General features: G+C 39.5%; 1 protein-coding gene across 1 annotated transcript in view; it reads right to left on the reverse strand.

Annotated features, from left to right (window-relative positions):
• The window catches only part of LOC108574657 (tyrosine-protein kinase Btk29A-like), a gene marked incomplete at its 3' end in the record, with an annotated part of 52,343 nt that overhangs the window by 17,103 nt on the left and 10,248 nt on the right, over window positions 1-24,992 (reverse strand). Inside the window, exon 2 of the mRNA XM_017937280.1 lies at window positions 13,879-14,146. Coding sequence (XP_017792769.1) covers window positions 13,879-14,146 — 268 coding nt within the window. The remainder of the gene's footprint in view (window positions 1-13,878; window positions 14,147-24,992) is intronic.

Here is a 24,992-nt window from a genome sequence, read left to right on the forward strand (position 1 = left end):
TTTGGGTCTTTAAATCTGGCTGTGGATCTCTCAATCTGGATTTGGGTCTTTAAATCTGGCTGTGGATCTCTCAATCTGGATTTGGGTCTTTAAATCTGGCTGTGGATCTCTCAATCTGGCTGTGGATCTCTCAATCTGGCTGTGGATCTCTCAATCTGGATTTGGGTTTTTAAATCTGGCTGCGGATCTCTCAATCTGGCTGTGGATCTCTCAATCTGGCTGTGGATCTCTCAATCTGGCTGTGGATCTCTCAATCTGGCTGTGGATCTTTAAATCTGACTTTGAGTCACTCAATCTGGCATTGGACCATTGGTGGAACCAAATTTCGAGGCTTGGAGGACTCAAATCTAGCTGATGGAACTAAAATTCAAGGCTTAGAGGATGCAAATGGTTCACTGAGGGAATTTCAGACTCCATGGATCTGAGAGGAAGATGAGATGCAACCAAGTCCATGTTGCAGTGGTCAGCTGTGAGTTCTGTGAATGGTGAGTCGCATATTTCCTTTTTCTTTTCTTTTTATATTCATTATGTATTATTTCCAGTTCAGAAATTTTACCACTTTCTTCCAGAATATACACTCGTAATTTATTTATTTGCAATGAATAACCCAATTTACTGATTTTCAGAAGTTACAAAATTTCTAATTTCTTAATTTTTACTAATTTTCAGAAGTTACAAGTATTCCTTTAGCTAGAACAATACTTTTCTCAAAGTATCGACGATATATCAGAATTTATCGAAATTACAAAACGAAAATATATAATTGATGCGAGAGATTTGCTTAATGAACATTCTGTGGTAACCCGTAGGTAACTGTGTAAAACAATTGTCACTGCTAATTATTATTCCACAATAGCCCATCATCGATCTATTCCAATTTATAATAAAGCTTCTACAGTTTCCACGAACTATTTCGAATTTTAGTTCAATTAGAAAATCAGGAACTATACCAATCCTCGACGTCCTTTATCGAATACAAATTCAGTAAGAAATTATGGAATATCCAAGTAAATCAATAGGATTCTTGACGTAAAGACGAATCTTGTTAGTGGTGAATCTTAGGCAATTCGCGTCATTTCTTCAAAATTCTCCTTTTCCAAAATGAAACTAGCAAGTAAGCGAAGTTCTAAGTTAAGAACCGTGTGTGTGAGTTTTAATTTTAAGGATTGTAGTTGATAAGGTAAAATAAATTAGCCTAAGAAAATAAAAAATAATTCTATTCATCCGCCGATGGACGTCGTGGGATGCGTGCGTTTTACTTTTAAGTAGTCCATAAAATAAAATAAGTAACTATAAGATAGAAAAATTGTATCGAGTACAATGTGCGCGCTCTCTTACAGTGATACGCGTTTCTCATTCGTAGCTAATTACTAAAAATGCTTTCTACATTTTACTATCGTCGATTCGAAACATAGAACATTAAATTCTCGATCACTCAGTTCCTGCGAGTTTATTCGCGACTTAATCACTCGCGAGTAGCGCGCGATACTCGCGAGTAAATTCGTCGTGTATGCTCGCTGGTTCTTTAGAATGATAGCGAATTTCTCGTTGCGCTCTGAATTCAATCTGACCGCGATTTATAATTTTTTAAAACCCTATCAAAGGAGAGCATTGAATTTTTCCAATCTTTAAATTAACTATGACAAAATGATTAGCGTTGCAATTTCAAATAAAATATAAGACACTCCTTAAAAATTTATGTTAAGAACACGAATTTTTGATAAAGTGTCTTATCTCCTTTGCTACGAATGAGAATCGCGCATCTCTGAAGATAGAGAGCTGCCAGTAGGGCATGTGTTTTTGTCGGGTCCCTTGCGTAGTCACCTCCTCGTGGTGGGACCTGGTAATTGGTATCCTTTTCCAAAGAAAATTCTCACTTTTGAAAAAGGATACCAAGCTAAGAACTACGCGTACCCGTCGACACTCTCATTCTCACACACAGTTGAAAGTTTGAACTTTAAGTAGTTCGTAAAATAAAGTAAGTTAATTCTAAGATAGAAAATTGAACACTATGTGCGCGTTTCTTAATAAAATACCTTGAAAAATTATTCAGATTCTATGGTAGATATGAAAGTTCCATTTAACATCAAATTTTAACATCGATCTGTCAATAGCAAATTAGCAATCAATTGCCTACGAAACACAAAGAAGAATTTCTTCAATTTTCTGACATAAAATTTCACAAGAAGTAGCAGTAAAGGAAGATTAAATAAGAAATGCAATTCTGTGACAAATTTTTCCCAAACAGTGTTTTTAATATGTTACACAATAAAAAGTTACATTACGTGGTAAGATACTGTATCTCATCTTATATATTTTACTTTTCAAACATTTATATCAGACTTTTCTGCGATTTTTCAATTGCATCTTTGCATTATTGCAATAATTTCTATCGTTACATTTAATTCTAATTGTTTAGCAGCTTTTCTGCTGCTATCGACCCTACACATTACTGACACTTGTGGAATCGACCCTACATTTTACTGACACTTGTCGAATCGACCCTACATTTTACTGACACTTGTCGAATCGACCCTACATTTTACTGACACTTGTGGAATCAACCCTACATTTTACTGACACTTGTGGAATCAACCCTACATTTTACTGACACTTGTGGAATCGACCCTACATTTTACTGACACTTGTGGAATCGACCCTACATTTTACTGACACTTGTGGAATCGACCCTACATTTTACTGACCCTTGTGGAATCGGCCCTTCATTTTTTTTTTTTACGTGGAGGTAGGCCGACTCTATGTGATAAACAATTGGCAACCAAACGGTGGCTCGTTAAAGCGATATATTATGAAATTAAATTAATTACTCAATAAGTTTTAACATTAAATTCTTTCCTCGATGTGGCCATGGTGGTCGTCAGTGACTGGAGTGCGTAAAATGTTTAGAATAATTAAAATAAAATAAATGTTGTCAACTAAAAATTTTGAACGTCATAGCTAGCTAGACATTATTTTCAATTGAAAAAAAAATTATAAAGCATAATACTATAATCCTATGCTTAAAATGTATTTTCTTGTGGCCGCCTGACAGCAACCTGTAAATCTGGCGCGACAGTGAACGTGTTAATAAGTAAATGTTGACCATCTATACTGTCACTTGTAGAATCCAAACTTACTGACTCTTGTAGAAAATTTACTGTATATAACCCTTTTTTGTAACAAATAAAAGTCCAATTGTTACAGAAAAATGTCACATATGTGTAGGAACCGACGGAAAAGTTTGGAGGGCCCAACCGGGACCCTTCGCTTAGCAAGCTGAGGCATTGCGCACTACGCCAACTACCGCCTCTCTATTCTTCCTTCGAGGTTTCCTATATGAGTACAGAGGCCCCGATACTACGCATATGTAATGAAGCAATTGTTTACGTTGCCTCCTATCAACCAATCGTCCTTCGAAGTACGTTTTAACCGAAACACTTAAAATAACGCGAAGTTATTGGAAAGAAAGTGCAAAGGGTCAAACGATCGAGACGGTTCAGTGGTAAAGCTGTACGAATTGCCTCTAACGAGAGGAAATCGCGGCTTTAGAAGCTAACAGACACTCGATTAACCGGAAAAAATAGTTTTAAGGGAGTTGAATTTCGAGTGAAAATTTACTGAGAAAGAAAATCTTGAATGATTCTTCTTCTTTAGATTCCCCATTTTGCTTCTTATCCGCCACAGAAGCTTAAGCAAGTATCTTACATGTGCTCTCATTGTCCAAAGAGAGAATATCTTCTTTGCGAGATCTGATTTCCTCGGGGAGTCCACGTTAAGAGGACAGTTTTTACTAATTCCGGCAACCTGAAGACTCAGATTCGTCGTATTCTTGGTTATAAGTCGAACATTTATCGGTTGGAACGATAGCTGAAAATTGTAAACGGCGAGGAGAGATGAATCGCGACTACGGACACAGCGTGTCTTCGAAGTTGATGAATAGGGATTGGAGGCGGTGTGTATCATGGACAAAAGCTGAGAACTCGCCAGGAACTTGGCGGCTTTGTAGTGTAATTTTACCGGAAACTTTCCTTCAACCCGTACAACTAGTGTAATTTCTTACGTCATCGCGTGTAACGTTACTTTGCGAGTTAAAACTTCCAACTAGCAAACAACTGATAGCCAGAAAACTTCTTCAATATCCTCCTATTATATTCGTTTTTTTTTTCTTCCTGCAAACTGTTAAGGTTTTGGCTTTGCGACACGATCGTTCGTCTAAGCTATTCTTGAGTGACTCTTCTTCTATGGACTCTTCTTCGTGTCTTCTTTTAAGAGGGTCTAAGTATTTCGGGAAGTTTGGGAATTTTTTTCGTGTGTAACTAGTGAATGGAAAATTTCCATTTTTTCGGAGGATGTAAATGCAGCTTTCTGCTTTATTCTGCAATTTTTATAAAGTAAAAATGTTGCAAATTGGGGGAGTTATTCGTTATTCTTTTGAGGAGGCACACCACCTTGAGGCGTCTAGGTATAGGTAAAGTTTGGAAATTTTTTTCGTGTGTAACTAGTGAATGGAAAGTTTCAATTTTTTCGGAAGATGTAAATGCAGCCTTCAGCTTCATCCTCACATTTTTGCGAAGGAAAAATGGTGCAAAATGGAGGAGTTACACGCTAAAACATCGATTGCCGTCTAACTCCTCTATTTCACATTTTTACTTTCCAAAAATCGCAGAAAACACCTGAAAGTTGCATTTACATCCTCTGAAAAATAGGAACTTTTCATTTAGCAGTCATACACCGGAAAAATACCCACGAAGAAACTCGACACATACGATAAAAACTAAAAATTGAACCGACAAAAGTACTTTTCCAAAGATCTGATCCAACGGGATCCGAGTAAAAACCGTATTACACGTATCGTACCACGCGTATTCCACTTTAATTACGATGTAACCGTTTTATTTGACGGAGGTTGAACAATTTTCTAAATAGATTTCGCTTCACGCGAATGGAAAATAGTGTGGGTGTGTCGCGCGTATTGGTCCTAGATGTTATTATCATTGGTTTTTGTTATTTTGTCCGAGGTTACACGATAGAGCTTTGTGCTACGTAGATCAGCGCATCCAATTCGTTTGAGCGTTCCAGTGTGATGGCATCGAAAATAGGGGAGCGGCTGGCTACCTAAAACTCTGCACAGCTCACAAAGGGAAGCGTATGGAAGTGTTACGCGTGGATTTTGATGAAACTTCATAGCTCGATGGAGCAGCGAGAAATATTTTGACCCACGTTCGATTCTTTCTCTCTCTCTCTTTCTGCGAGTAAGAAGGGAGAGAATCGAACGTGGGTCAAACTCAGCTAAAGAGGGAGAGACTCGATTTGTTTCCACTGAAAAATTTTTGCAAAAGTTTTTTCATAGATAGGTAGTTAATACATTGTTCGTGTTTTTGGTATCTTATGAAAGGCGATAGTAATAAATTTTTTGTGAGATCAATTCGATATCAATTTATTAGTGCAATTTTTAATGGAACGTTTGCTACGATAAAATACTGCAGATAACAGTTGTTCCGTTACAAATGAACTTCCGTTTGTAAGTATCAAGACACTTACTGAACATGAAGCAAACCTAAATAGTAATTAAAAAATTATTAAGATCCTAAAAAATTATTCAGTCGGATATGTGATACTAACTTTGACGAAAAAAATCAATTTAAATCAGATAGTAAAGATAGTAACTGTGTCTCCGATAATAATAATAATTAAGAACTTAAACAGTAACTAAAAAATTGCTCAGTCTGACATACACTACCGGCCAAAAGTTTCGAATCACCGAGCATTGCAATTTACAGAAAAATTTACAGAAAAAAGTCAGCGACTTTGAGAATTTTTTATCATTCGAATCAATTGATATGAGATAAATTGATAAAAGTAGAATTGAGATAAACTTCAAATCAGCAGATTTAATATTGATGAAAAGTGGGAGATGATTCCAAACTTTTGGCCGGTAGTGTATGATACTAACTTTGACGACAAAATGCAATTTAAATCATCTAAGAAAAATAGTAATTGTGTCCCCGATAATAATAGTAATCAAAAAATTATTAAGATCCCAAAAATTTTATCCAAAAAATGTAATTTGCATCGTATAATACTTTCTGTACGAATATAACAGGTGTCCTAATACTTGTGAACAGCAGTGTAAGTATATCACGAATGAGATTCGATATTACACATCAAAGGGTTACGATCTATACTTACAAGACAAGAAGACGAACGAAATTAGCAAAAAATTCGAATTTTCTGCAAATATCGTTCGATCAATTTTCGTCTCCCACTTGACCGGATATCTCTAGCAATTTTTACCAAGCCCGACACTACGCGAGATGACCAGTTAGGACGTTTATTATTCATGACTCTCTTTATTTTATCGCCGGTTAGCTGTCGCGGGCCGCGTCATACCTGCGGACAATTTATTCCGCGGTGCTCAGGGACACGCGGAACGACCGACTTTCGCGTTCCGCGACGCGAGGATGCGCGCCACTCGAAAGAAGCGCCGGGGACACAATATTAAATATTCGTCGACCGAACAGCCTGGCTTTGAACTGGGTTAAACGCGAGACAAACCATCACCTTCACCTGTGAAAACTGATTTTTACACGAAACACCATTCCAGCTCAATAATCCCGGTTCGACACACTCTGTTAATAAATTACCAACGTTGTTCGTTACTTATTCCTGACGTAATTCGATATGCACGCGTGGTAATCGTGTTTTCACCATTTCACATCGTGCGACGAGTTATCGACAATATCAACGGACGAGATTTCCCGATGAATCTGCGCGAGGATAATGACACGTTATTCACGCCAAGTCTATCGACACATCTCATAACAAAACTGACAACTCCAAGTTAATTTCGTGAATTTCCATCTGGTTTCACGTTATAACTGTGACAACTAGCGCCACCACGACCTCTAACTACGGGTTCGCGTGACCGCGAAGAAATTGACTTGCTTCCTCTGTCAACTCTAAGACAGCATCGGTAAAATTAAAAGAAGTACAGCCGAGGAAATAAACGTCGAACCTTTGCGAATTTATTGGACTGAAAGGGGAACGAAATGGCCACTGGGCGATTTAAACGAAACCTTTGTGTCGTTCAACCATAGGAAATTGAATGGAAACAATAATTACCAGAAGGTGAAACGTGGCGCAAAGTGTCGATGGTTAAAAAGGAGGGAAATTGAAAGGCGCGAGAGAAAGAAAACGAAGAAGAAGAATAAGTAGCGACGAAATTTTTTTTTCCTTGTCGGTTTGTATCTTTTTCTGGCGCTCGCGCACGTAGAGAGAACGAGAGGGAGAGAGAAGCAATTTAACGGAGCCTTTAATGAACGCTGGCTTAAAGAACAGTGGCCTCGAAACGAGCATAAGCCCCGGGACTGAACGAAACTGCTTCAGATTTACGGCTCGAAATGAATTACAATGCTTAACGACGATCCTCCGCCCCGGCGAGACCTATTAAGAAAAACCGACGGTCCACCGTATCTGGGTCACACGCTTATTATCGCGGGACAACGAGCGTAAAGAAAACTCTTACGACTTCAATTTCCAGTTTTTTCCTACCTTAAATATATGTACCGGCAGGTTCAAAAGCACAGGCTCGTACTGTACAGGCTCGTGGAGGGACAAAAAAGGTGTTGACGAATGTCAGGAGAATTGCGAGTGGTTGAAATACGTAGATACACAGTTGGTAGAAGAGATGCAGTAAATTAATTTCAATCCCTTTTCACATAAATTTCTCGGGATTTTAATTGTCTATGGCGACATAAGGTTACCATAGACACCGGATGACGAGTATTCATCCTTTCAACGTCCACAATTTCTCAATTAAGCATTGTCGAGTCTCACGATGACACTGATAATTGACACATTCTGTTCCGTACCGAACATTTTTTTTTGTCTATTTTCGCATCGAGCCTTTCTCCTTTTATTTTTATAGCTTAAGGAAATTGTAAGACGGGCCTGAAGAATCCGCGACCCATAGGATTAGCCGGGGCCGTTATTAAGCGCGTACCCTCGGTAATTTCACCACCAGAACTCAGTTTATTAACCATTGTCCCGATTTTCCAATTACTGAACTAGTGTCTTCCTTCTCTCATGTCCTATCTCCTTTTTTCGGAATTCCCCAAAACCACGACACCTCATCCTTCTACCACCACTTCCCACCACCACACCCTACGACCAATACTTAATGTTCTTATTTCTCCCATTTTTCACTTCCAAAATTAAACTCCGCCCTCAGTAGCTGAGATGCGTGACTTCCTCTGAATTTCGAATCAGTATCATTCTGAACGTTAAACAACCAAGTATTGAGTCAGTCCGAGCGCTGAACGCATAATCAAGTCGTTTATATTATAACGTTGGAGAAAGGGTATTCCGGGATCGCTTCAGACCTCGTTAGAAAACAGTCCGATTTTTCTCTCGTGATCCAAGTTTGAAACATAACTCAAACCGACGCGAGTACACGACACATTCTTTAACTTCACACACTATTTATATATAATATTTGGCTTCGCACACTATTATATTTGATATTTAACACTAACCGTACCGACACTTATCCGGGCAAATGACCGGTTTACGGAATAATCATATTTCTTCCGAAAGGAATGCAGGTGATTGTCAATTTAATATAGGAAACAGCCTTTAGATAATAATAAAAAGAGAAAAATCACATATTTTTATTTTGAAGAAAATACAGGGGAAAAACAGGTGCATGGTTCTAAATTGAAATTTTAAAACCGGTCATTTGACCGGGGCGTGGTACGGTTAGTGTTAATAATCTAGGCATTTGGGACGGTTTAACCCCTTAACCTATGATTTCTTTTCTGACTGTGCATCTAAGCGTCAGCCATTTTCTGAATCGGGTAACAACAGCTAATCTGTTACAGATTAATTACGTTTAGTAATCTTCAGTCGTACGAATTCAAACGAAAATCAGGTTTACAATGAATTTTTCTTAGTAATATAACTATTTTTCTCACATCTCAGCCTTAATTTTTGCCACGAGTCTGACACGTTGTTGTACATTAAGGGGTTAAGGCATGGCCTCTTCGGCCTATAACTGCTTAGATAAAAAAAAATTGCAAACAGCGACCCTTGCAATTTTCCTCGAGATTCCCACAAACTGCAATTTTTCCAAATTTCTGCACTAATACTTCCCTCTCAAAAAAGCTCAAGCCGTTAGGTCCAATTTTAAAAAAGTTATATTACTCTAAATATTGCCCGAATATTGGCGGGAGTCACCGTATATGTAAAACAGGAACGAGCAGCTTTTGGAATAAACCTATTTTCGAAATAAACCGCTCAGAAACATCCCGAGTAAAGTGAACTACGTTAAATCACCTCCTGCGATAAATCTAGCGAAATATTTTGAACGAATCGACTCAGCCTGCACGATTCCTGTCTCCACACTTTTGAAACACCCGGTACGTATATCCAGCCGAATCCGTGACACGTGTAGAGGAAGACGGTGTAACGAGCACGGCTAATTGCAGTGGCCAGGCCGATTAAGATACACCGGTGATAATTGAAGTACCTCGGTGGCTGGGAAAAGAGTGCGAAGAAAACAGAGTTGGCGGATAGTAACGGTAGGCGAATAAAGTATATATCGGAGAATTTCTGTGTCACCGACGGTAATGAGCTCGATAATTGGTAAGCCTGGCAGAAGCGCGAACGCCCGCCAACTTCAGTCTGAAATATCGAGCGACGGCGGCGTTTCCGTTTACCGAAAACTTTATCGCGGGAGAGAACAAGCTGCGGTGAAAAGTGACTGCCACGCCGTGATAAGTATTCCTCGAGGTATATACATTCCTCGTTCACAACAGGAACAATCGACGAATTTCCAACGGGTGCCAGTCGGTAAAGAGATTTTAATTACTTGGAGAAATGTTTGTGTCCGTTTTTAACGTGAAACATCAACGCGGTTTAATTCGCGGATTTTTCTGTTCAATTCTGAATGTCGTTTGGAGAATTAAATGTACGTTATGTATACAGGGTTGGCTTGTTTATAATGTAGTATCGTAATTTGGGAAGAGAGAGAAAGTGGGCGACGAGCGACGATAGCCAGGCCCAACGGGAAAAATCCCGGACGAGCCCCCAAAATTATGCGGTATCAGAAATATAAATAGATATTTATTAACAACATATAAGAATAACTATGTTTCATCCAATCCCGGACGAGCCCCCAAAATAAAACTCTCTGGAATCACGGTATGGTTGAGTCTCCCACACCACCGGGAGTCACAGCGTTGGAGAAGAATGTGGTGTCGAGTCCTCTTTTGGGAGGGACTCCACTACAGACAAAATTGGTGTTGAAAAACTCCAATTCGAGGATGGTGCGGAAAACCCTCAGGCGAAATAGAGAGTCTTATTTTGGGGGCTCGTCCGGAATTGGATAAAACATAGTTATTCTTACCCTTACCTATTGACGTGTTCCACAGCAGCCATATTTAACCCTTTTCTATAGGAAAGTTTGCAAATCGGATCTTTGAAATTTTCTAAAATTAACGCAGAAACAAACTATACTATTTTATTTAAATATTCAACGTATTCTCTATTTCACTATGGCAATCAAATTTATAGAGATCCCATAGATCTGATCTCTGGCTTGATCAATTATTTACCAAGCGACGATTATCTAATGTCGCCTCTCAGTCGCCACTCGATTGCAAAGGGTTAATTATTTTTCAACAAAAGAAATTTGCAATGATTCTTCAAGGATAGGTAAATACATAGGAATAAAGCTCATGTTAATAACTGTTACCGTACTTCCGTAATAAATTGGCAAAAAAGGCTTAAAAAACGGCCGTCACACTAGACGGGTTTTTCACTTTGACTTCGACTGCGATTTTCTAAGCGTTAACACGTCCTTCCGCGCCGAAGAAAATAAAATACGTTTAAGAGAATTCACAGTGGACACCATTTATTTAACCCACTAATCCGACAGTCTCTCCCCGGGTTAAGACTTGCCTTCGAGAAATTTTCTCTATCCTTATCTATCTCTACTCCTGTCTTTCTGTCCTACCAATATGAAAACCCAGCACACCTACACCCCGATTCAGTTTTTCTTCTGCCCACCGAACCGCTGTCGCAGGGACAATTAACGAATGAAACGATTGTATTTTCCGGGCGAATTGTACGCCGACCATCGCACTTACATCTTAATTAATTCAGGTGAAAACAGTGCAACGGCGTTCCTCACCCACCTCAAAAGTATTCTGAATGTTAACTTGAACATCGACGGCTGTTTCACCGATGAATGCTATAGGTCGTTGAACTCCGGGATGCACGTCTTGAAGCCGCGTAATCTTCTCGATCGTTTTTTCGAATTTTTCATAGAATAATTGGAAAAATAATTTGGGGGTTTGTTATCAGTGAGACACCCTGCGCATACTCTTCCATCTATAAGTTAGCATAATGCTTATTGCAACTTTCCTTTGTAATACAAGTGTAACATGAATTTATCGTTAATCTAAATGTACAAAGTGTCTCGGGTCTTATAAACGAGAGTGTGCACGTGACAAGTGAAACACAATTTATCTGAAATCTATTGTAAAAAAGAAATTACACAAAATGTGATTATACAGTTAAAATAAAAAGAACGTTAACGCAATAAAGAAGAAAGTCTCCACGCAGCAGCACAGTCGAATCTTGAGTATAATCAGCTAATTATTAGGTAATTCTGTAAGTTCGTGCCGAAAGTGAACAATAATTGAATGAAATTCAATTCTTATTAATTCAAAGTCTTATTAAAGCAAATTAAAATGAAATTCAAAGGTTCCTTGGAAACACCTACTGATTTAAATCATAAAATTCGACACAAACTCACGGGACGACCTAACACATACTTACAAAACTCTTACTCGGAGGATAAACGCAATTCTCTTCAAACACTTCAGCCGCGAGACCAATGAAAACAGACGCGAGTGACCGCGTCTTATAAGGGCAACGAAACAAATTGAAGAAAAAAAATTCCGTAAAGAAAGAAAAATCGTTCAGAAATATTCACGAATATCCAATAGAAATTAGGTGTATTTTGCGTATGTTCTATATTATACTAAATAGTAAATACATTAAGATACTCTTGATTTCGCAGTCCTTCAGATTTCTTCGACATCCGCGTAAACCCCTTGGCCTACAACCACGAGTGGGACTCGTGGTAAGGAATTTGAGCCATAAACAATAAGCACGAGCCTGACTCGTGGTACTTCGTTCGGACCAAACGTAAACCAGACGAGCCTGGCTCTTGGTACGTCATTCGGGACAAAGGAAAAGAAAACGAGTCAGACTCGTGGTTCAACTGTTCTCGATCAGACGAGCCTGGCTCCTGGTACGTCATTCGGGACAAAGGAAAAGAAAACGAGTCAGACTCGTGGTTCAACTGTTCTCGATATTCTCTTACTTCAGTTACGTGTAATCCTTTGCGCAAGTTCGAGCACACGGATAAACAGCTCAATGGCTCGACGCGCGACCGACCTTCTTGCTCGGGAGATAGCGGGTAGGCCAAGGGGTTAAAAATCGCACGAATCGAAGTACACGCAAAATAGGTATTTGTAAGAGAAAATCAGTCAGGATAACGGTGGTGAGCGGTTGAATAAGATATAAACGTGGGCGGTTAAACAGAGTGAATGCTTGTATTTCGAACTATACTGTACGAGTGCTGATACAATTCTATCTTTCCTGAAAAACCTAGTCAAGAGGACCCCCTTGACAATATGGCCTTTCTTAGCCTTGAGGCAGAACTATCCCTAGGAGGGGGAAACGCAGCAGAAGACTGCACATGGCCCACTCAAGCCTTCGCTTTTTGGGCTTTTCTAACATATTCGTGTACCAAGGTACGCAGATTCAGGTACGGATACGTTTAATACACGTGAAACAGGGATCTCTAATACCGAAGCAAAGGGACAACAACAACACAGATACACAGGAGGAAAAGAAGAAGATAACTGAAGGACAGAAGAATAGGGAATGTAAACAATTTCTGTAATTTTCCTTGAAATAACGCGTCCCGTAAACCTAGTGTTAATAATGATACTACGTTTCATAGACGTGTATTTAAATTTAAATACACGTGAAACAGGGATGTGTAATACCGAAGCAAAGAGAATCACATCAAGGAGAAACGCGACGAAAAAGAAACAACACAGATACACAGGCACACAGGAGGAAAAGAAGGAGATAGTTAAAGGACAGAAGAACAACAAATGTAAACGATTTCTGTAATTTTCCTTGTGAAATTCGGAATGCGTCCAAATAATAATAATATTAATGGCTGTACGACTCGTGAACGAGACTGGTTTCAGGTTAGTATCGTTGCGCTCCCGATGTGTTAGTCCCGGAAGGGCGAAATTCTAGTAGTTGGTGTGGTGATGATGAATAAGAGGTTTCTCTCCGTAAGGATATTTTTGAACTCGTTTATTTGTGGTGGTGCGTGGGTATATATTAGGTCGGTGTATGTTGCGATTGGTTGGACGTTGAAGGTGGTGGAAAAGAAGGACTCGAAAAATGCGGAGGTGCGATTAGATGTTAGGAAACTAGTGGAAGGAGAACGTGAGGATGAAGGTGGTGTGTAAAAGCTGAAATAATTTGGGGAAAACCCGGAAAGGGGAAAGGGATAGGAAACATGACCAGGATACGTCTTGAACTGCTTTATGGTAGGGAAGGAATTTGTTAGGGGCTAGGAAGACGGCTGGAAAGGATTGTTTATTAATTTATGATGTGTTACTGGCCGGTGGGCTGCGCGACTGGACAATGACAATACCTTTAATACACGTGTTACACGCAAAGAAAATCACATCAAGGAGAAACGCGACAAAAAGAAAACACAGACACATACATACACAGAAGGAAAAAATGGGATAATTGAAAGAACGAAGAAAAAGAACTCACCAGCTCGGATGGCACGAATCCACTCGGTGCGGTCCTGTTCGCGGGCTGCGAGAAGGTAGAGCGTGTACTCTTGGCCGGCTTCCCGATATCCCACCTGGAAGGGTAGCCCAGGTGGTATGCCACCCCCGCCGCCTCCTCCGCCTGTTCCTGCCTCGCTGCCTGCCACGTCGCTGCCGACACCGCCGACGCCGCCGGCGTTGCTCCCGAGGCTCGCCGTTTCAACCACGTGGACGCTCTCGACCGCGATTCTACCTCGTTCCTTGCGCCGCTAAGGACACAGAATAACCCACGTAGTTATCGACACATACTCACGTTTCCGTTTCATATCCCCACTACCCTCTTAGGGAACACGAACATTTCCTAGGTTTCACGAGGCTTCGCGAACCTCGCGAACGACTTCGCGTGTTTGGATTGACTGGCTTGGGGTCGACGATTCAAGAATCGCTCGAGCAGTGTGTGTGTATGTTCGTGGGTTACCTTCGGATTATCAACAAACGGTTGAAAAACTATTTTGGTGGCGAAGTTGTGCTCGGTCGACGAAGAGTGTGAATGGTACGTTAGAGTCGGTGCGATATTTTATTTGGGAAATTTTTGGTTATTCGTGTGGGTAATTTGTGTTTGTTAATTAGGTAGCGGTGGAAGTGTTTCGTTTATTATTTGTCTCGTTATTCGTACATACAGTGACTCTTACTAATATTCGGACACTCTTTAGAACTGTATAATTTTTTTTTAAATTGTATCAAACGACTTGAGTTTTTTGTGAAGTTAGAAGGATTAGTATACTAGATGACGTGTATAAAAATTTTTAAAAATATTGCAATTTGTGAGAATCACGAGAAAAATTGTAAAGGTCACTGTTTACACCTTTTTTACCTGAGCTTGTAACGAAAATTTAAAACATACGTTTTGTAGATTTATGTCAATTATACGCTTGCTGAAAATTTCATCGAAATCGGTAGATGGAGAAACAAGCGACAGGCATCGAAAGATGTATGTAGGAATCTTCAGATTTATTACAATTATAGGCCGAACGATGTGAAATATGTACTTTGTCCAGTTTGGTGGAGAATATCGTTTAAATGCAATGGAAGTTTACCTGTGTTTTTCTGAATTTCAAAAATTCAGCCAAAATTGTAAATATTATACTGTCTCGCAACGTAAATTTAAGTAAATTAGGTTGAACTGCACAGAAAAAACAAACGGACACAGCATAACGTGTAGTTATAATTGTTATAACATGTAAATAGAACGATAAATTTAGCGTAAATATAGAAAAGGTATAATATAATTTATTTCATGGTATTGTAACAAGCAAACGTTGAATAAATTCCTAATTCGTACTAAAGAAATTATTTAACACAATAATTTCAGCTTTATTATGATTATTTTTGATAAATGACCAAAGGTCAACTTGATTTTTAATCGTTATAATCTTTAAATTCAGTGTGAATAGAGAAAATGTGGAATATAATTCATTTCACGATACTATGCCAAACAAACGTTGAATACATACAAATGTAACGATAGAAATTATTGCAATAATGCGTAATGCAATTGAAAAATTGAAAGAATCAAAAGAAAAAACGCGAATTCATATCTTTTTCGATTCTAGAATATAAGAAAATTTGAATAAAATACGCGACGAGAATTGGGGAGAAGCATAAGTTAAACGCGTAAAAATATTCAATAATAAACGAACTAGGGATGAAGCTATTATTTCAATACGCGATGCACTGACTCTAGTATTTACTAAAATTCAAAAATTCTCGTATAAATTCCGAAAATAGATTATTAATTACGGTAAACTACTGAGACGGTTTAATTAAGGGTGGGCATGGTGCTGCTTTAGTTTGAAATGATTTATAAACACATAATTAACAGAGGAAAAACCGTGAAACGGCAAAACGTCAACATTCTAATTGTTTGTAGTCCGTTTCCCGCGAAAACAAGGTTTCGCGCCCAATTTTACCAACGACTTCGCTAATGACTTTGGGGTAGGGGTACCGCAGTTATATAAGGACCCGCCGATGTCCCGCGAAATCATTTACCCTTTATACTGGGCCCTAGACACTTCGCGGCGTATTTTGACCTGAAGGTTCTGAGATGTGAATAGAGTGGTCGGGGGCTACTAGCTAGTCTATGTCCACCCTGTACACACTCAGCCTTCTTGTAACACTTGTATACATTAGAATCAATTAGAATTTCTATTACTAATTATTAAACAAATTTTAACAATTACCGGCACTCGCTAGGCACGTAATATCAGACTTTAAATACTCGACTTCGAACTTCGGTTTAGTCATAATTCTATTAATGTTATAATAACGTATAATTTATTAATTTTCACAATTTTATTATTAATTTATACTTCCAAAAATTTGTTAAAACATTACATATTATTATTTATACATTTTTGCAAGTTTCTTTGACAAATAAGTACGTTTCAACGATCTTATTACTTTCTCGTTGTGAAATCAAGTTCGGAGGATTAAAAATCAGGTTGACCCTTGGTCGTAAATTTAAAATAGCCATAGTGAAGGTGAAATTATTATTTTAAATAAATGTTTCTATACGAATTAAGAATCTATTCAACGTTTGTTTGTTGCAATACCGTGAAATAAATTGTATTATATATTTTCTCAGTTTAGACTGAATTTAAAGTTCGTAAGGATTAGAAATCAGGTTGACCTGTGGTCGTAGATTAAAAATAGCCATAGTGAAGGTAAAATTATTACGTTAAATAATTGTTTTTATACGAATTAAATATTGATTCAACGTTTATTTGTTGCAATACCGTGAAATAAATTGTATTATATATTTTTTCTGTTTACACTAAATTTAAAGTTCTGTTTACATGTTATAACAATTAGAATGTTGACGTTTTGCCGTTTCACGGTTTTTCCTCTGTTAATTATGTGTTTATAAATCATTTCAAACTAAAGCAGCACCATGCCCACCCTTAATTAAACCGTCTCAGTAGTTTACCGTAATTAATAATCTATTTTCGGAATTTATACGAGAATTTTTGAATTTTAGTAAATACTAGAGTCAGTGCATCGCGTATTGAAATAATAGCTTCATCCCTAGTTCGTTTATTATTGAATATTTTTACGCGTTTAACTTATGCTTCTCCCCAATTCTCGTCGCGTATTTTATTCAAATTTTCTTATATTCTAGAATCGAGAAAGATATGAATTCGCGTTTTTTCTTTTGATTCTTTCAATTTTTCAATTGCATTACGCATTATTGCAATAATTTCTATCGTTACATTTAATTCTAATTGTTTAGCAGCTTTTCTACTACTATCGACCCTACATTTTACCGACACTTGTGGAATCGACCCTACATTGTAGGCCGACTGCTATACTGTCACTTGTAGAATCCAAACTTCCTGACTCTTGTAGAGAATTTACTGTAGTACGATTTTCACAGTCTTTAACGATTTGTAGCTCGCAGTAACATCAACCGATTTCGATCAAATTTTCAGCATGCGTATAATTGGCATAAATCTACAAAACGTATTCTTTTAATTCTCATTACGGGCTCGGATAAAAAAAGTTGTCGAATGTGACCTTTACAATTTTCTTCGCGATTTCCACAAATTGCAATTTTTTCAAAAAATTTTATACGCGTCGTCTAGTATACTAATCCTTCTAACTTCTCAAAAAAACTCAAGTCGTTAAGTCCAATTTTAAAAAAGTTATACTGTTCTAAAGGGTGTCCGAGTATTAGTAAGAGTCACCGTACTTGTATCGAGGGAATTGGTGTTTTAATGAAGAGCCAGTGGTGGTGATAGTATGTGTGGGTAAATTGTATACAGTGTTAGTGAAATAGTATTGATAAAAATATTGTTAATGAACTGTTCATCGGTGATTTCAAGATAACCCTGTTGTGGTTCATAAAGTGGTAAGAAAAGGAAAATCTTTCCTGTGTCTACGATTGCTGATTAAAAGAGAGGAGACATTTTTTTTATACAAACTCTTCATACTTTCATTTCAGAAGTATTAAAATATTAAAATAAACAATAATACTAAAGAAATTTGCAATATTAAAGAAATATTAAAATAGACAATACTAAAGAAATTCGCAATATTAAATAAATATTAAAACAAAGAATTTTTGCACTCCAACTGTTAATAAGTTAGCAAAAAAACTACAAATATTATTTTCAAGTATTAAGAAAGCTTCGACCAATGCCTTAATCACTCTAACCCACCAAAACGAAACAAACCGAGATCGAACAGTATCAATTCCAGATTCCCAAAAAACATCACACCACATTCGACATTCCTATAAACTACTCTCCCCTACTGTACACATTTCTCCCTCCGCATTTTCACAGACTCGAATATCGAAATTTAATTATCTGACGCAAAGAGGACACTTCTCTATCGAGTTTATCCATAAAATCAGCAAACGTCGCGCATCGATGTCCAGCAATGCCACTAGCAATAACATCTCGGAACACCCTGGGCCGTATTTACGTTTTTATTCGAGCGCGCAGCAGTCGGTTTGCATTCCGAGTGACGCGCGCCATGATTGACAATGCCATTCGACGTTCTTTTTTTTCCCTCCCTTTCCGTCTTTTTTTTCCTTTTTTTCCATATATATACACACATATATCAGTAAAACGCGCGTGCACAGAGAGGAAAAAAGGAAAAACACGCGGAGAGAGAGCGACAGCTATTCCCTTGTGCTGTCCACGTTATCGAGACAGCGAATCTTGATTGCTAGACCGCGCGGCGCGTGCACAAGCGTGGATTCCTATCTCGTCCGGTAACGTCGAAACACGGGCCCCAGCTGGAAACGTTGTTTGGATAACGAGAATGTAAATGCTACTTAGAGCCGGAGCAATACCATTTCGACTAATATTTGGACTAAGGCTTTGCCCGCGCGTGCACGTTTTAACGACTCCAGCCAGTCTCTCCCCGGGGCGGATTCGATCCGATGACACGCGTGCACCGCACCAAGGATTCACCAAACTCAGAGGAGCGAGCTGAGCTCAAAAGGAATATCGAAATGGACCGTTCGAATTGTCGACTGTTGAACGGTGTAACACGGAGTGCCAATCGAATTTTAGGGAATTGGCGGTGATAGCGAGAGACGTTTTGTGTAAGTTTCTCGTAGGTTGGATCTTTTAACCCTTTGATTATGAAGATTTTTGGACAAATTTTCTTGTCGGAGATGGAGCAATTTTGGGAAATTAGAGTGAAAGGTAATCTGTGATCTTGCACGTTGGAGAAATACGAAAGCTGAGCTTGTTAACCCTTTCGTGACCAGTGAGACGCACTTGGACTGTTTAAGTATTCATTGTGTGACGTCGGGCGACCCGACATTTGAACTATCATTAAGTCTAAATAAGGTACTCTAGATATAAGCCTCACATGTAACTCCTTCTTCCCCAAAACAGCCTCCCAAACCTGACACCTCACACATTCCATAATTATCACATATAAACTCGACTGCCACTTCTCGCATAAACATCCTCCCAAATTCAATCACAGGTTTCCCATGCCTCCTATCTTCTAAACATCCGCTAAACCAGACACAACACCGCTATCTCACATAATATTCGATCACAGCTTATTTCCCAAATTTCCGCCTAACTCAATACACAGTCCGAGAATCCCCACGATGCCCCGCGCCTACACTCAGACCATATAAAAAGAGCCTCGAACTAGGGCTGTTCGTTCATTCTCAGTCGGAGCGCTTCACGCTCCTTCCTAAGTCACCTACGTTCCAAACATCCACTAAACCAGTCACAACACCGCTATCTCACATAATATTCGATCACAGCTTATCTCCCAAATTTCCGCCTAACTCAATACGCAGTCCGAGCATCCCTACGATGCCCCGCGCCTACACTCAGACCATATAAAAAGAGCCTCGGACTAGGGCTGTTCGTTCATTCTCAGTCGGAGCGCTTCACGCTCCTTCCTAAGTCACCTACGTTCTAGCATTACCATTTCCTATATCTTGTTCTATAAGTTTAAGTTAGTGTTAGTATTGTAATAGCCGTAGAATATATATATACATATACACATACATTTAGTGGTTCTTTATCAACACCGTAACCAGTCCACCCCCCGACAAGGAATCCATCGCCAGTAACACCGTAACCAGTCCACCCCGTGAGTATTGCACGCTGTTACGTTCATAGAGACCACGGATCCCGGTTAGACGCGTGGCATACGTACCGTGTGAACCGAAAGATTGCCGATCGTCAAAGGCTCTGCAAAATAATAGCCTGAGTCGCTATTATTTTTCCCTACCGGGAACAGGGACGTGACAATTGCAAACACCATATTTGGTAAATAACTGATAAATTAATTAAGCTCTTCAGAGAGGATTTTTTGAAAGTTAGAAAACAATGTTATTTTTTATTTTTCTGTTTTACTTGGGAAAAGACATATTTCTCGATATGATTTCACAACCACGGTAGTGGAAGATTTTTTATTAATTTAATAGCACAGTCTTATAAGGCATAAAAAGCCATTCAATTTTTATTACAAACATTTTTTTTATAGTTTTGAAGATATACCGGGAAATAGGGTAAACTTATCTTCGTTCAAGGGCTGTTTTCACCCCGAAGAACCGGAATTGGGCCGATGAAAAAAGTTGCCCGATACTTCTCTCGAGGTCCCCTACAAACCCACAAAGTTTCAAAAAAATCGGACATTTCGGGTTACCGAAGTTCCCTTGTTAGTCTAAAATCCTCAACGACGAAAGAGACCCAATTTTTGTTACGAACAAACTTTTAACAGAACTTTAAGAGAACGTAAACTTGACAATAATAAAAATTACTGAAAAAATAAAAAAGCGTCGGGTCAAAACAGACCCGAAAATCTTCTTTAGACTAAATCGATTTAGTCTAAAATCCTCGGCGAAGAAGGGAGAACAAGTATCGCTGACGACGGTACAAAGCGAATGGAGGATGGAAAAGGTAGCCGCGATTCCCAAATTGGTTTCCACAAAACGAACGATTCCCTTCAGCTCTGTTATCGTCTGTTTCATTCTCCAATCCTATCCAGATACGAATTTCTTTCAGATAGGAAATCGTGCAACTTCTCTCGTCGCACGTACCAAGTCTCTCCCGCGAGCTTGGCTAACTCCTCTCTTTCGTTTAACGCTTTCTCTATTAATTCTCCTCGTCTGCTCTGCCTAAGTGCTTTCCTTCGTTCGCCATCTTTTTTACCATTCTTCCAACCGTTCGCTCAGTTCCCTACGCGGGGCAAAAGGACGCCGTGGGATTTGAATCCTTTGACCCTGTTACACCTCCGTCTCCATTTCTGTACACACCGTTGCAACCTTCCCCTGTTATTCGCCGAGAAAGTGTCTCCTGTCGTTAAACGGCCCCAGCTTCCAGGGATCGTACACTTCTCGCGTTGTCGCGGAGAATGAAAAGGGACTGAGGAGCAATCAGGCGAATTTGTTTCGAGGATTTCGCTGATGGAGAGTGTAAAACAGCGCTGATGGCAGAGAAAATGAGTGTTTAGAGTGGGAGCTAGGTTTAAGTTACGAGAGATCTGCTTAATTTTTGAAAATTGTGATTTGAGCGTTTCTCCTTGGGAATATCAGTCCCAGAGGAACCTTTCGAGAGAGAACTGACCGACGAAATGGCGAAGTGGCCGTATAAAAGAATTATACCGTAGTACCGTAATTGTGAGGATGACAGAGAAAGCAGGCGACGAGCGACGATAGCCAGGCCCAACGAGAGGCCCGCGAAGGGCCTGGCTATAAAGTACGGCGTGCGAGGGATGAAGATGCAGTGTGTTTGGAAAAGTCGAGAGGCGTGAATCGAAGAAGCGTGTGTCAAAGTCCAATGTACCATAGTTATTCTTATATTTTGTTAATAAATATCTATTTATATCTCTGATCCCACAATACGCTGCCATTTAAAACAGTGAAAAAGACCTCAAAAAATAGTATTTTTGCAATTAGTTGACGACCGAGCACTGATTAATTTTTATCAGAAAAAATTATGGCCATCGTTACGCAGAACACCCTGTCTCCTTTCCCCCCCTTTAATTATATTTATATTTTCAAGTTGAAGTGCATTGACTCCCTCGTTAATTACCAAAACCCACAATACCTCTTTCATTATTTTATCCCGCAATATAGCGGTTTTTTATTCTCCCCTCTACTTCCTTCTTTCATGCAGATTTCCGGCTAAACAACGCAGGTATTATATTTACGAAAGTGTAATTACGCGGAGGTATTCTGACTGAAAAAAGAATTACAATTACTATCGAAGGGAATAGAGTTATAGGATAGATTGTTTCACGCCGAAATTGCTTTATCGATCGGTTTTACGTGAACGTTCGGGAAAAGAACGGCAAGTTTCAATTCGAGAAATAATGAAGCTGATGCGATGTTTCAATTAGCGGGCGTGGTCGATCTCCCCTGTCGTGTTTATTTTAAGCTAATAAACGTTAAACCACTTTCTTTCTACTCGAGGAGGCGGGGAAGTGTTTTCAATCGGACAAAAATTGGTCCGAGTGTTGGGAAGTGAAATTGGAAAGTTTATAAAGGACGGGTGCTCGCGTGGAAAAGAGACATTTTCCTTCGCACTTCGAAGCGATACACAATTTGGAACGCGTTCGAGCAGAGGAATTTGGGAAAGAAGAAAATTTTACACCGCCTAGTTCCGCGAAATTAGCCAAGAGAATCGAGTGTACAGTCGAAATTCCGAAACGGAACATCGTTTGTCAATCAAGCGGAGAGATATGGAGTGCGTCCACCGACCGCCAGCCACTCGAATAAATGCGCAACGAAGTCGATGACGCGTGAACATCGTTAACACCGACGCTGCTGCATTCTGTTCTGTCATAAACGATATGAAAAATCAATTCCGTAGCCATTAATCTCAATGATCCCGTAGATTTTCACGCGAAATTCCTTCCACATTTTTCATCCGTGGATCCATGGACATTCGGAACCTCAAAGAGCAAGGAGATCCTTTGAAAGCCTCGTTAATTCAACCCTGACGCGTTTAACCCTCTGGTGGGTGAAACATTTCTTTTATTTATTTGCCGATCGTGCGACGGTTACCAAATTGAGACGAATTTTTATTTAAATGCTTAAGCGAGGTGTATGCGTTCTGTTGGTCGTGGAAGGGTTAAAGATGAATTTAATAATTGTAGATTTCATTGGGGACGAAAGGGTTAAGAATGAATTTACGGATTTTAAATCGAAGTGAGTTATCATGGTGCAAATTACTATTCTCTGCATCTCTGTGACACTCAGAATTCATTTTAAATCATTACTCAAGTGGGACATGTGCGTTGCACTTGAAAGGGTTGAAGATGAATTCGGTAATTCTAAATAAAAGTGAATTTTGACGATGCAAATTTCTGCATCTCTGTGACACTCGCGATTCATCTTCACTCAGTACTCAAGTGGAATATGTGCGTTGCACTTGTCGCGAAAGGGTTGAAGATGAATTCGGTAATTCTGAATTAAAGTGAATTCTGACGATGTAAATTTCCAATTCTGAAACAATTCTTAACCTCTCTGTGTCTCTCAGAATTCATCCTAACTCACTACTCAAGCGAGACAACGCGTCCCACAGTTCACGAAAGGGTCAAACATGGATTCAGTAATTCTGAATTAAAGTGAATTCTCGCGACGTAAATTTCCAACGGCGAAACAATTCTCAACATCTCTGTGTCTCTCAGAATTCATCCTAACTCACTACTCAAGCGAGACTACGCGCCCCACAGTTCACGAAAGGGTTAAACATGGATTCAGTAATTCTGAATTAAAGTGAATTCTCGCGACGCAAATTTCCAACGGCGAAACAACCCTCTGTGTAACCGAAAAATGACCAAATCCATTGGCAAATATAAAACGCAAACCAGCGAAACGTAGCTTATTACAAACGATAACAAGCTGTTTCCCTGGATGTAACGGCAAGAGGAGCCAGTATAGAACCGATAACACCACAGGGGTGGGCTCTTTTGGAACAGTGGAAATCCGGCGAGACAAATCGAGTTTCCTGGCTGCTATGGAAGGATATTGGCTGCGTGTATACACACACGAGTAGAGGGCTTTATGCAATAATGGAACGCGCTGAACCCGGGACCAGGACACACCGGTGTGGCACGTGTGTGCATCGTGATCGCGTTCGAATTTTGTTGTAACGCTGCAATAACTTTCTCAACAGGTTATTCGGTATTTCGTCCAATCCTCTAAATCACGTTACGTTTAATGTTTACCCGCACACCCACCCGCCCCCGTGGCCTCCTTCGCGATTCATCCTTTAATACCATTACGCGGATTAAAAACGACGAAACGTATTAGCCGGTGAAAGAGCCACGAGGGAGGAACAGCTGATGGGAATAATTTCACGCTGGTGAGCTAACGTAACCAAAAGAGAGGGTGTGTGTGCGTGTGGTATAAAAACGGGCGAGTGTGTGCCGTGTAAACCCGATGAGGCGCGAGTGTTTTCGTTGAATAATCAATTTTCCAGAGAGAATTATCGCCGCGATGTTTGCACTCCAGAGGTGACTGATTTCCCTACTTCTTTTTTTTCCTTTACCTTCTCTGTTAATCGCGATGGAAATGACGCGGTGCTGAAGATTTCACGCGTTAATCGCGGAGATACGAAAGAGAATCTGAGATTTTGCGGAAGAAATCGTTTGTTTTTTATTTACCATTTCTGTTCGTTGAAACACGCGAGAGTTTTCTATCTCTACACCCACCGCTGATAGAACGAAGGAGAGAAAAATAGCGAAAGAAAAAGGAAGGAAAATTGAAGGTGCAAAAGTTGAAGCAAAAGGGAACGTGAAAGAAGTTGGAAAGAAGCCACTGATAATTCTAGAAACACCCACGTTTACGCCCTCGCGTTTATGACAGAGTGGAAGAAACAGGATGGAGAAGGCGAGAGGACGTAACACACGATGAGGAGAGTCCATGCCCTAATAAACCTTAATAAAGCCTGAAAACACAGCTCTGCCTTTTGGTTAGTAGATGCAACCGTGTTCAGGAAGGAAGCGACATGGAAAGGAAACGACGGCCGACGGGAAATTTCATTTAGGCTTTTCGAGTGGTGGTCCTGCGCCACGGTGTCTTTATTAGATTCCCTGGCTTCCGGTGGCCTTCGTTACCGGTGT

Source organism: Habropoda laboriosa, unplaced genomic scaffold (assembly GCF_001263275.1).
Source record: "Habropoda laboriosa isolate 0110345459 unplaced genomic scaffold, ASM126327v1 scaffold203, whole genome shotgun sequence".
Taxonomy (NCBI): Eukaryota; Metazoa; Arthropoda; class Insecta; order Hymenoptera; family Apidae; genus Habropoda; species Habropoda laboriosa.